The sequence below is a fragment of the Hemicordylus capensis genome, chromosome 3 (assembly GCF_027244095.1).
Source record: "Hemicordylus capensis ecotype Gifberg chromosome 3, rHemCap1.1.pri, whole genome shotgun sequence".
Lineage (NCBI taxonomy): Eukaryota > Metazoa > Chordata > Lepidosauria > Squamata > Cordylidae > Hemicordylus > Hemicordylus capensis.
Window position 1 is genome coordinate 220,366,801 of NC_069659.1, and position 12,164 is coordinate 220,378,964.

The window sequence follows — 12,164 nt, forward strand, 5'->3', positions numbered from 1 at the left end:
CAGAGGCAATGTGTAGTGGGAATGTTTTCCAGGTAAGTTCCAGTCCTTTCCCCTCCCATTACTCATCTCCACTTCGATGCTTCCAGCTGCCGCCCCCTCCAACATTCCACTCTCCAATTTCTGTTCTGTCCACTCAGCACCTCCATTCTGATGCATCATTTTTGCTCCCCTCCCAGAAAAAGCTCCTGGATTGGAGGTGTGGGTAATGAGAGACATATATGCATCTCCTCTTCCCAAAGCTAGGTCCTGGATTGGGGGATGCAATGAATATTCAACATATTGTGCCCTACTCTCCAGCATCTTGTCTCCCTAATGCACTGAACATGACAGCTTAGATAGAATGCTGGGAACTGGTTATACATGGACCGAGGATCCTGTGTGATTCAGGTTCTTCTCAGCATGGCCTTTTTGTGATCACTAACAATCACTCTGAATATATTACTACGGGCGGGGGTGGGGGAAGCCTTGTGCTTATTCATGCCTGTTGTTTATATTGTTCTGCTCAGCTCAGCTACAGGAGGTTATGCAAATGTTGTTCAAGATGTTTCCCCCTCATTGTTTGTTCCTGATTTTTGTAACTCTCTTCTGTATAATGCACTCATGAGTTTTCCAGCAAAAGCATCATTGCAATATAATTCAACAGGCTGCAAGTGCTATAGATCTTTTCCCTTGGTTAAGCATCTTAAAGATTCGTTAGCTGTGAACCAGTCTCCTCTGGAGAGAATTTCTTCATATTAAATATGTAAATCTTCTTTATCTGTCACCAACTTTAAAAGGCCATTATATGAATACCCGCACTTCCTCTCAGTATCAAGTAACCAGATTTTTATTCTGCCTCACTTACTCCATCCAAAGAAAGGAGGAAGGCTCCAAGCCAAGGAATACAGCCAGACTCCTAATAAGATTAGCAAAGCCTTCTTCTTCGACATCACTCCAATGGAGGTCAGGGGCCGTGTAATCACAAAATACCTGTCCAGGGCTATCACTGTAAGTGTGATCATGGAGGCAATGCCGAAGAGGGCGCCGCAGAAAGCGTACAGCTCACAGCCTTTTCAGAAAAAGCACCACATAATTAGCAAGGAAACAGACCAAAAATCACATTTTGTGTGTTTGCATCCTGCCTTTCTACAAATAGGCCCTCAGGGCAACTTCTAACCTAATCAACTAAAATACACACAAAACTGACAATGCTGAAATTCAGACCCACACGCAAATCTTAAAGCATAGCAAGCATAAAAGGCACTGTCATTCAGTAATGTGGCTAGATAGGGACGGCCAAATATGTTGCAGCAGCTGAGGCGAGGTGCCAACGGCTAACTTGCCCCCTCCCCAACCTGGTGTGGGCCACCTCTCTTTCAAACCCAACACCTGCAAGCTTTGGAAATGGTCCAGGGGCAGGGAGGAGGGAGGGAAGCAGCTGGACTGCCAGCAGCCGCCTCCTCTCTCCTTGCGCTTCTTGCCGGCGTGGCAAGGAGTATGAGGAGAAGAGGGCAGCCTTCTCTGTTCTCTCTATGCTCCTTGCAACGCCTTTGAGGATTATTTATTTATTTAACATGTTTATTATGTACTGCCCCAAACCTGCCTCTCTGGGCAGTGATCATCTTGCTGCTCCACTGGCAGCCCAATAATTCAGTGTCAGAGGCAACCGCCTCGCTTCTCGAAAGGACCACCCTTGTGGGTAGGTGGTCTACAGGAGTATCGTCTGACTTAGCCAGGTGACCTACAGGAGCCCCATATGTCCCAGTCATAAGGTCCCAGCAGGACCCTCAGTCAGAGCTGCTGAATGAGGATGAAGACAGGTGTACATTCAAAAGTGTGCTGGGACTAGTTTGAACTCACATTTGCTACTCCCAGGCCTTTGTGTTCAGGGCAAAGGAAGTGTGATCAGACCACCCCTACTATGCTTTAGAATGTGTGCTCAGTCCTATTCAGGTGTTCAAATATTGTGGACCTTGTACTCAGGTGTACAGCATCCAAGAGCATGCTGGCAAGCCCCAAGGAGATTTTTCTGTCTTTTTAATATTGATTTACAGATGGGATCTTGTGGTTTTAGCCCAGGGAGCTTGTGCTGAAGGATGGCTCATAAATTATCTAAATAAAGAAGTACGTGACAGGGTAGATATGGGAGAAAGTGCTTTCTAAGCTACGCTGGTCCTATACTTTATGCATAGAATGGCATGATGGCTCCCAAACTTTTGTAAAAGGAGCACACAAAGGGTCATTACACAGACAGAGGCAAACATTCCATCTAAGCCACTCCATTCGAGCGGAATGATTTCTCAGAATGTATTGATACCCACCTGTCTCACCAAATATCCATCGTTTGCTGAGGCTGCTGGTGAAGAAAACCGGACACTGGGTGATGGACATTAGAAAATCACTAACCGCCAGATTGATAATAAATATGTTGGCGGGAGTCCGAAGGCCCCTACTCCTGTGATAGAAGAGAGGGGAATGAACATGGATAACACATGTGGAGAGTGGCTGCTCTTTTTTCTTTGCCTCAAGCCTCAGCAGCTTCACTTGGATCAAAGCGGAGCAACAAACTGACAAGCTTGTATTGAATTTGGTTTTCTCCTAACAAGGTACCAACGCCGCCATAGTACTTAAAAGACAAATCAGAATGCTGGCTTGCATCAGTGGTCCATCCTGTCTTTTCAAAACATCCAGAGAAACACCTTAGAGAGGCCATAAACAAGGGATGGCAGTGACATTCCTCCCCCATTGTTAATTCCCAGCATCTGGTAATGGAGATTTCTGTAGCTTTTGAGTGTATTCAAGTGCTTCATATACACATTATCTTTACAACAACCCTGTAAGGTAGGTCAGTATTACTACACGAATGTTCCCGACTTCTCTGAGAAGCAAGAAGTCCAAGGTCAGAACCACAGAATTTAGTTTTCTTGGAATGAGAAAGCATTTATAATCTCTGTTTACATTATTCAAGCACAGTGTGGTGAAGCAGCAGAGTCCTACAGCACGCAGCAAGGCCTTTGATCCTGCGTCAGATTACCAAAGCAGCAGTGTAGCTCCTCCTGGAGCCCCGCCCCACCCACATTGCTTCAAGTCCAACTAAACTCACAACTGTCTCTGACAATATCCAATTCAAACTGCAAATGTAAGAAAATATCAACTGCTTATCCATAAATCATTTGCAAGAAATCCACTTAACAAAGTCTCCTTTGACAACAGGATATCATTCATGTCTTCTTATCCTCATCTTGCAGATCAAATCTCACTTCACCATGAGTTCACTAGGTGGTCTTAAGCACACAAACGGACAGAATCATAGGGTGGCTATCTAAGGTCACTTAGTGAGTCCTTGGTGAGATTTGAATGAAAGGGCAGGTTCCTACAATCACTTACAAAGCAGGTGCAAGAGGAACTGAGGTTTGGGGAGCATATGCTCCCATCGGCCATGACATCTGAACCTGCCCAAGTTCATTTCCCAATCCTGGTTACCCACTTCTGCCTCTGGTTTTACTGAGGTTGTCAAGCCAACTTCATTTGAGTTCTGAAAAAAACTCAAATGTGAAATTGCTGGTCTCCTATGCAACTTGTCCCTATAATTCTGGACTGGAAAGTCGCTAATGTTACTCAACCAATCTCAGCCTTTAATACGTCTTAGACCAGCACAAAGCACAAGGTATAAAAGGCATAAAATGGCAAAGGTGGCAGAGACATAACATGGCATAAAGAGCATGAATAAGACATAAAAGGGGGGTATTAAAGGGATATTACAATTCTATGGATTGGGTGTCTAAAAAGTTATAAAGCAATAAAACTTTAGAACTTTAAAATGCAGGTTATGAAACATGACTATAAAATGTTAAGAGGTGCTCTACAGCCGAATTTTGGGGCAAAATGCCATTTTTGGCCTAATTGGTCTTGATGGCTGTCAGGATCTGGCGGAGTTTATACACTGCCGCACGTAACTTGGCAATATTATGTGTGATGGCAGGCTATGAGACAGAGAGCAGAAGGCAGGTATAAAGCTGGTTTGAGCATCCTGGGAGCTTGAACAGTAGTAGGAGAATGAGGTTGGTGAAGATGTCTCTATAGAATAATGTAATTCCGATTTTTAAAAAGCAATCGGGGGGGGGGCAGGGGATCTGGGAAACTATAGGCTGGTTAGCTTAACTTCTGTGCTGGGGAAATTGAAGGAAAGCATACTTAAGGACAAAATCGGTAAATATACAGAAGAAGAGGCCTTGCTAAAGGAGAACCAGCATGGCTTCTCCAAGGGCAAGTCTTGCTCACTAACCTTTTGGAGTTCTTTGAGAGTGTCAACAGGCATGTGGGAAAAGGTGATCCAGTTGACATAGTATACTTGGACTTCCAAAAAGCTTTTGACAAAGTTCCACAACCTTTGCACTAGGCAGGCAAGTCACTGTGCGGTCTGCACACGGGTCACAAACCCATCTCTCGAGTCTATGCTCCTAACGATAAAATCACCCACTTCTTGGAGGCAACTCTGTTCTGAAGGCTGTGGTCTAAGAGCTAGTTACTGAAAATAAGCTGAAAATAAGCTGCCCATATGTAAGCGAGCTCCACAATAAAATGGGCACCATCTAGCCAGCAAGAACTTCCCATTTATGAAGCACATGCATTCAAGCAAAAGGTTATCTACAAATATGTACACTTACTTGTTACATACTAATTTTTTAAAAAGTTATGTTAACAATGAAGTGTAGAATATCTGTATTTCTTATAGCTTTAAAATATCTTTATTTTCCTTACCAATGAAACCAGGCAAATGTTTCACTGTAGATTGTTTAAAATTTGGTAGGGCTACTCAAGGCTAAGTAAAATTACTAATTCTTCAGATATTCCCTTGCAGTGAAGTGTATACGCATGCACAGGCTTTAATAACTAGTCCAGTGACACAGATAGAATGTATGACTCTTTGAATGCTCTGACCTACTGTTCCCTGATGCCTGTGATTAATAGGAAATTAAAGTAGATGTACTATGGATTTTCTGCATCTAGGTCATACTGAACTGGGAGGGCATTTTCCACTGCTGGCCAGATTAGCAGCAGCATCCAAATAGAGGGATTAAGCCAAATGACTTCATATTGCCTCCAACATCTGATTTCATGTTGGTTGCCCAGGACATGAAGCAAGTGCAGGAAGACTTATTCTTTGCCTTCTCCTCCTACCTGCATACACAATTTGGAAACAAAATGAAGAAGAAGACGAGAAATATTTATATACCACTTTTCAACAAAAATCCCCAAAGCGGTTTACATAGAGAAATACAAATAAATAAAGATGGCTCCCTGTCCTCTAAGGGCTCACAATCTAAAATGGAACATAGGATAGACACCAGCGATAGTCGCTGGAGGGATGGTGTTCTGGGGCTGGATAGTGCCAGTTGCTCTCCCCTTGCTAATTAAAGAGAATTGCCACTTTACAAAAGGTGCCTCTCTGCTGAATTAGCAGGGGAAACAAAAACAAGGAGATGGTTCTAATAATTTGCATGGCCTTGATTTCAGTGCAGTTCATGGAACAGAGATTAGAACTAGAGTCTTTTTCAAAACCCTAAGGACTTCTCCTGTTATATTCTTAATATGTTTCTGGACTCATGATTCTGGGAAGAAATGCACTTGAAGTTAGAAAACAAGGCTGTTCACACGAGCAGCCCTAGCAAGGTATGGGCAGTTCTACCTGGATAGGGCTGCTCGTGTAAAGCACTGGGATTGAGGTCCATCCTGGCACTGCCTCCCTGGATATTCCAGGATTTTTAACCAGCCCTTTTATCAAGCATGCCCTTTTACCCAGGCCAAGGGGCATGTATGTGCTCAGGCTGCAAGCAGCCCAAGCAAACACCGGCTGGGCACCTAGAGCACCTGGTTTGAGAGGAAATTCCCTCAATGCACCATGCTTCTCGGGCAGTGCATTGAGGAATATTTGGAGGCTGGGCTGCATTTCCGCGGCCTCCAGAACGCCATGCTGCCCAGAGCAGTGTGGATTGTGTGAGCGTGCAGGCCACGCACCCTGCACATGGATTGAGATTGTCTGGAAGGAAGGTATGCTCAGTCTTGCCTTCCCCTGTACCCTCCATGCCTGCCAAAAATGGTCGTGAGAATGATCTTATTGCCTGATGAAAAGACCTACTGGCAGTAGTGATCCATTAGCACACAATAATATAGTGACCTTGACAAATCTGGACTCTTTGAATACAATATATACAGTTACTCCTGCTAACCTGGCAAAGAGGCACCTTTTAACATGGTCATTCTCTTGGTCAGGGGGAGAGTAACTGGCCCTATCCACCCCCAGCACATTACATCCAGTGACTGTTGCTGGTGTCTATCTTGTGTTTCTTTTTAGGTCGTGAGCCCTTTAGGGACAGGGATCCATCTTATTTATTTATTATTTCTCTGTGTAAACTGCCATGAGCCACTTTTGGAAGGGTGGTATAGAAATCAAATTAATAAAATAAAAATAATAAATAAATATAACATTCCATGATTATAATCAGACCACCTGTTTTCTGTGAGAGTATCTCATTTCAGCACTGTTGGATTATTCTGAAATGAAAACATTGATTCTTCAGGCACTTTCTTAACTGTTTCTCTTTAAACAAATGTGCACTGTTTATATCGTTAGTTATTTCAAGGGCTTCCCAAGAGCTTACAGTGCATAACAATTTCAGGAGCAGAATGCAATGAAAACAAAGTACCCAGCTGAAACCCAGAATTACCCTGTGCCTACTTAATCTTGATTATCAAAACCCCCCCAAATAGGAAAGATTACAGTGTTTCCAGAAGCTCTCTGATGTTTCCATAGTCCGTTGCTATTCCAAGTGGGGAAATCTAGAGGTGGCTCTTCCATGAAGCAATGAGGAAGCTGCCTTATGTACAAGACAAGGTAGGGCACAGGAGGCAGTAAGCTCTGCCCCACTGCCATCATGGATGCCACCCCACAGACCTCGCTGCCTCCACCCCTCCTCACCGCACTGTTTATTCCCTCTTCTTCACCCTGCTAGTGTGTGCCCCTCCTTTCTTTTTAACTACCCAGCTAGGAATGTCTCTACCACTACTGCCTGGCTTGGGGGCATAGTTTAAGAGTGCGCATGTGCTGCCATCTCTGCCTCAGCAGCATGGCCTGAGAATGCTGAGCATCCATCTTCAAGTGTCATATTGTCATTCAACTCAGGCAGCAAAATGTCTTGGACTGCCCCTAAGGCAGCCTATCCTGAGAAATGTCACACCGCAGAAAGTAATGGTATTAGGTACCTGCAGAAAGCATAGATAACCAGGAGGTTACCAAGAGATCCTGTGATCCCCACTGCAAGAATGACAGCACCAATTGTGTAGTGAGCATGGGCTGGAACATCCACCGTTGGGAAGGGTTGTGGGAGGTTACGCATGGTTCTTTCCTACAGGGAAAAAGAGGAGAACAGAAATTCACAAAGGCACCGGTGGCATTACCCAGCAGGTATTCCAGTGTCTCGTAGAAATCAAGACCAATGTCAAAATCTGGATAGAACGTACATTTCAGAGAAACCCACTTCTTTCAAAATATATTTATGTTGGAATACAGACATTGAAACACTTTAGTCAAAGGGGCTATTTCCACTTTCACTTGAGAGCCTGGAGTTGATACAAATGAAAAGCAAAACAAGACCACCTCCCAAGATAAGAATACATGAGTAGAGGGTATATTTTTTTGCTGTGTGAATGATTTGAGTTCTTTCTGGTTGAAAAGAAGGATATAAATAAAATATTAATAATAATACTATCTACATTATGAACATGTATCAGTTTTATACCAGTTTAACTATCATGACTTCATCCCTAAAGAATCCTGAGGATTGTAGTTTGGCAAGGGTGTTGAGAATTCTCTGTCCCTAGCTTGGGATTCCCTGGGGAGAAGGAATGAAAAACCAGTTTTAGGCTGTGGTGTAGTTGTGGGAAACAGCAGTTAACAGCCCATCAGGGGGAAAGGCAAAAATTGTGCAGAGGGAAAGGAAAGTCCAGGTGGGGTGGGGGGGGTGGAGAGGTAGGGAAAATTTGCACCAAAGCAACCCAAATGTTGTACCAAGAAAACAAATGTTCCAATGTGTATATATCAGGGCAAATTAAGATGGTTTGATTAAGCTGATTTAATTTATTTGCATAATTTATTTCACTTCAGCCATTCAAAGGGATCTATGCAGGTCACTGAATCCTCAATCCCAGCATGGGAAACCTCATTTAGCTGCTGTAATTTCAGAAGGCATTGCCCACTCAGTTTCTAAAATATATTTGCACAGCCACAAGGCCTTGGAATGTGTGTGTGTGTGTTTTAAAATGGAACCTCAGATGCCCAGGGAGATAAGTTCTGTGCCCAGCACCACATTCGGTGCCTTTTCTTATAATATCCAAAATGGCTGCTTCAGCTGTTACTCAGTTTTCACTCGGCCCTCTCACTACCCACCATTCATCACCTTCACGTTTTTAGTAAAGTAAAGGTAAAGTCTGCCGTCAAGTTTCCACTCCTGGTGCCCACAGAGCCCTGTGGTTGTCTTCGGTAGAATACAGGAGGGGTTTACCATTGCCATCTCCCACCCAGTGTGAGATGATGCCCTTCAGCATCTTCCTATATCGCTGCTGCCCGATATGGGAGTTTACTGTGGTCTGGGAAACATACCAGTGGGGATTCGAACCAGCAACCTCTGGCTTCCTAATCAAGTCATTTCCCCGCTGCGCCATTAGCTGGCTATTGCAGGATTAAGAGGGGTGAAATACTGCAAGTTATGGGGCATACAGGATATTTCAAATTTGCCCAAAAGCCCAATGCAAAAAGTGGATTTTTTTACACGGACATAAATCAGACTAAGCTCCAATGTGCAATGAAAAACCCGAATTGTGTTTGTAGTGCTCCCTGATAGCTTGCAGGGATTTTGATGTAAATCTGGGTGCTATGTGAACGCACACCTGCCCTTCCAAAGTGAAATCGTCATCTGGCAGGGCTCCAGGAAAGAATGAGGTGCGAAAAGAATCCTGCATCTGAAGCTTTGAGCCACTTGGTGCCAGTATATCTTCACTGTATTGCTAGGAGGTTAAGGCAGCATTCAAGCTATAGCATCATTCATCTAGGCATCCAAACTCCCTGAAAACAATTAGTGATAGATGTCTTCCTGCTTAGAAACACTGGTATATTTCAAATCACTGACGATAACCATGAAAGAAAATGAAGAGAACATCCCTTTTATAGGGTTTATCCAAGCAGACACTCGGGGGTGCCTTATGTGCAAACAGGGGTTTTCCCCCTCAGTAAGACAGAAAGCTGTTTGCTCAAATCTCTGATAGACAGGCCCTACCAGGATCCCAGTGCTTCCAGAAGTCCAAAAATATCACCAAGCTGTGGTTTAGAGAAAAACAACGAGGATGTGGGAAGCAAGGTAGAGATGTATGTATTTAAGAATGGAGTAGAAAGAGAAAAAGGATTCTACCTCTCTCATGATACTACAACTTGTCTCCCATCCGAATACCCACTATTTTAGAGAGGCTTTTTAGTTTTTATTCTTTGACTGTTTCACTAAGTTTTAAAATCTGGAAATCTGGTTTTAACTGACTCCAGTTTTCAACTGAATTTTAATAAATTTTATTGTTCTATAGTCTTTGTGAGCCACGCTGAGCAGTATCGTACTGGAGGGGTGAGAGATACATAATTTAAATAAATAAATAAATAAATACAATTATTCACACTGTGCATAATAAACTTACGGAATTCATTGCCACAAGATGTGATGTGATGACGTGGCCAGTAGCTTAGATGGACTTTTGGGAAAGATAACAAAAATTCACAGAGGATAGGCCAATAGCTAGATGGAACCTTCATGTTCTGACCTAAAAGAGCGCCTTCTTCGTTATGAGCCCCACCGCCCATTGAGGTCATCTGAGGAGGTCCGTCTCCAGTTACCGCCAACTCATTTGGTAGCTACACAGGGACGGGCCTTCTTGGATGCTGCCCCGAGATTGTGGAATGCGCTCCCTACTGAGATATGATCCTCCCCATCTCTGGCAATTTTCAAAAAACACCTGAAAACTCTACTTTTCACCCAAGCTTTCTCAGCTTCCTAAATTGTGGGGGTTTTAATCTCTGGTTTATTTTAAAATTCAAAACCCGATTTTGGGGTTTTTAATCACTGTAATTGTTTAATTGTTGTTTTAAAATGTTTTTAAATTGTTAATTGTTATATTGTTTTTTAATTTGTTTTAGCTCTTCACTGTTTTAGTAGTTTGTTTTAATTGTAAATTGCCCTGAGCCATTTTGGAAGGGCGGTATACAAATCAAATCAAATCAAATCAAATCAATCAATCAATCAAATAAAATAAAAGTTCAAAAGCAGTTAGGGTTGCTAACATTATGTTGGCCAAAATCTGGACACCAATGGCAGGTTCTGGGAGGGTGGGGCCACCTAGGGGCAGGACATGCATTCACTGCCCCCTGCTTAAGTGCACTTACCTGGTGGTGGTCACACCAACACCAGGTCCAGATGGTGGCTGGTGGCTGTTCCTGCTCCTGCTGCGCAGCGGTGAAGCAGGGAGGACAGTGGCAAGAACTCGTCCCACCTCCCAACTAGGTGAAGTTTGCAGGCACACACAGGCTGCAGCTCTTGGGGCAGGGGTGCTGACAGGTGTGCTGAAGGCAAGGCACGCTGCAGGTGGGGCTTGGCAGAAGGCAGCGAAGGGTCCCGACTCAACTCGCCTTTCTCCCCCAAATGAGGCAATCTGGGCCGATTTCAGGCTTCTGCGCACGCAGAGATCTAGGTAGATATGACACGCGGCTTTCCTCTCTTTCTCTTTCACCCTTAGACCTCTATCCCTCTTCCTAGTATAGCAACTTGGTAACATGCCTAACCAACCACTTTTTCATTTCCCGTACTCCTATTACATTTTGTTTTCAAAGTCATTTCTCCTCCCTCTTGCTTTCCAGTGCGTCCATGTTGTGGCTGCCTGTCCTGCACAAATCTTAAGGTATTTTTATTGCTATTCTGCACCATTTGATGCTAATATTGTCTGCACCATTTGATGCTAATTTTCCCCATTTGAGCCACAACATAGTCATGGAGGGTGGTAGCTGATACGCTTCCTGCAGACCTTTTGACTTTATGCCCTGCTTGCGTGCTTCCCAAGGGTATAAAGTCGGTTGCTGTCTGGAATAGATGGTTGGATTTGGGATCTGATACAGCAGGAATCTTATCTCCTATATCAACAATCAGAGGTAAAGAGACACTGTGTTAACTGATAATCATAACCATGTACACCACTCTGAGCTCCTTGGAGGAAAAAGCAGGATATAAATGTAAAAATAAATAAATAAAATAAAATAAAATAAAATAAGTGAGACAACACTCTAAACACTAGACTGGAAAGCCATTTTGTCAAAGATGAGCCTTAATTTTTGTATACATGAAGGGCATTGGCTTAGATGCTTAGTGCAGACTTTCAGCAGATCTTTCAGAGCACTTACCCATGTGCTTTCTAAAGTTGCTACTGAAATTGCAAGCAAATTTTTACGTTCCCCCTCACGAGAAATGTCTGAGGAATTTCAAAGGAAATCAAGTAAAGAGTTTCAGTGAGACCAGTGGAATTGCTTAGGGAGTTTTATATGAGCTTTGTAATCCATGTCCAGAATGAATGTCTAAAATGTTATGTAAAGTGGACACTCTAAGCCCTTAGACAACAATGTATTAAATAAGAGAAAACATTCAAGGTATTAATAAGAAAAAATGGGGGAATGGTCAGAAAACTGTAAATTAAAACCAAGTTCTTCTACAGTCAATTTAAAATACTGGATCTAGGACACATAAAGGATGTCATGAAGACTCATCCCTTCTTTAAAAAGAAGAAGAAAGTGAAATGCTGTTGCGGTGCGGCCCAGATGCTCACTGTTTTCTCCTTCTTTCTTTTTGTCTTCTCTTGTCCTTCTCTCTCTTCCTCTTCTTCTTTTCCCTTCTCCTTACATCTCTCTCTCTTCTCCTGAGTGTCCGTTGGCCTCCATCACTAGTGTCCAACAGAGTTCTCTCTAAGGCATGCACTTGTTTAAGCACTCACATGTTTTTTGATGTCCACTCAGTTAATTTTAGATCTCGCTCAAGTTGAATCGGAATGGAACATCCCACTCTGAATGCACATGTGCACACTGCTTTTATACTGCCACCCAGAAC

General features: G+C 43.3%; 1 protein-coding gene across 1 annotated transcript in view; it reads right to left on the reverse strand.

Moving 5' to 3' along the window:
* OPN4 (opsin 4) overlaps positions 1-12,164 on the reverse strand; it is a 93,777-nt gene that overhangs the window by 28,043 nt on the left and 53,570 nt on the right. Inside the window, exons 5-7 of the mRNA XM_053309399.1 lie at positions 7,243-7,385; positions 2,301-2,434; positions 845-1,048 (exon numbers count right to left, since the gene is read on the reverse strand). Of these exons, the coding sequence (XP_053165374.1) occupies positions 845-1,048; positions 2,301-2,434; positions 7,243-7,376 (472 nt within the window). The 5' untranslated portion in view covers positions 7,377-7,385. The remainder of the gene's footprint in view (positions 1-844; positions 1,049-2,300; positions 2,435-7,242; positions 7,386-12,164) is intronic.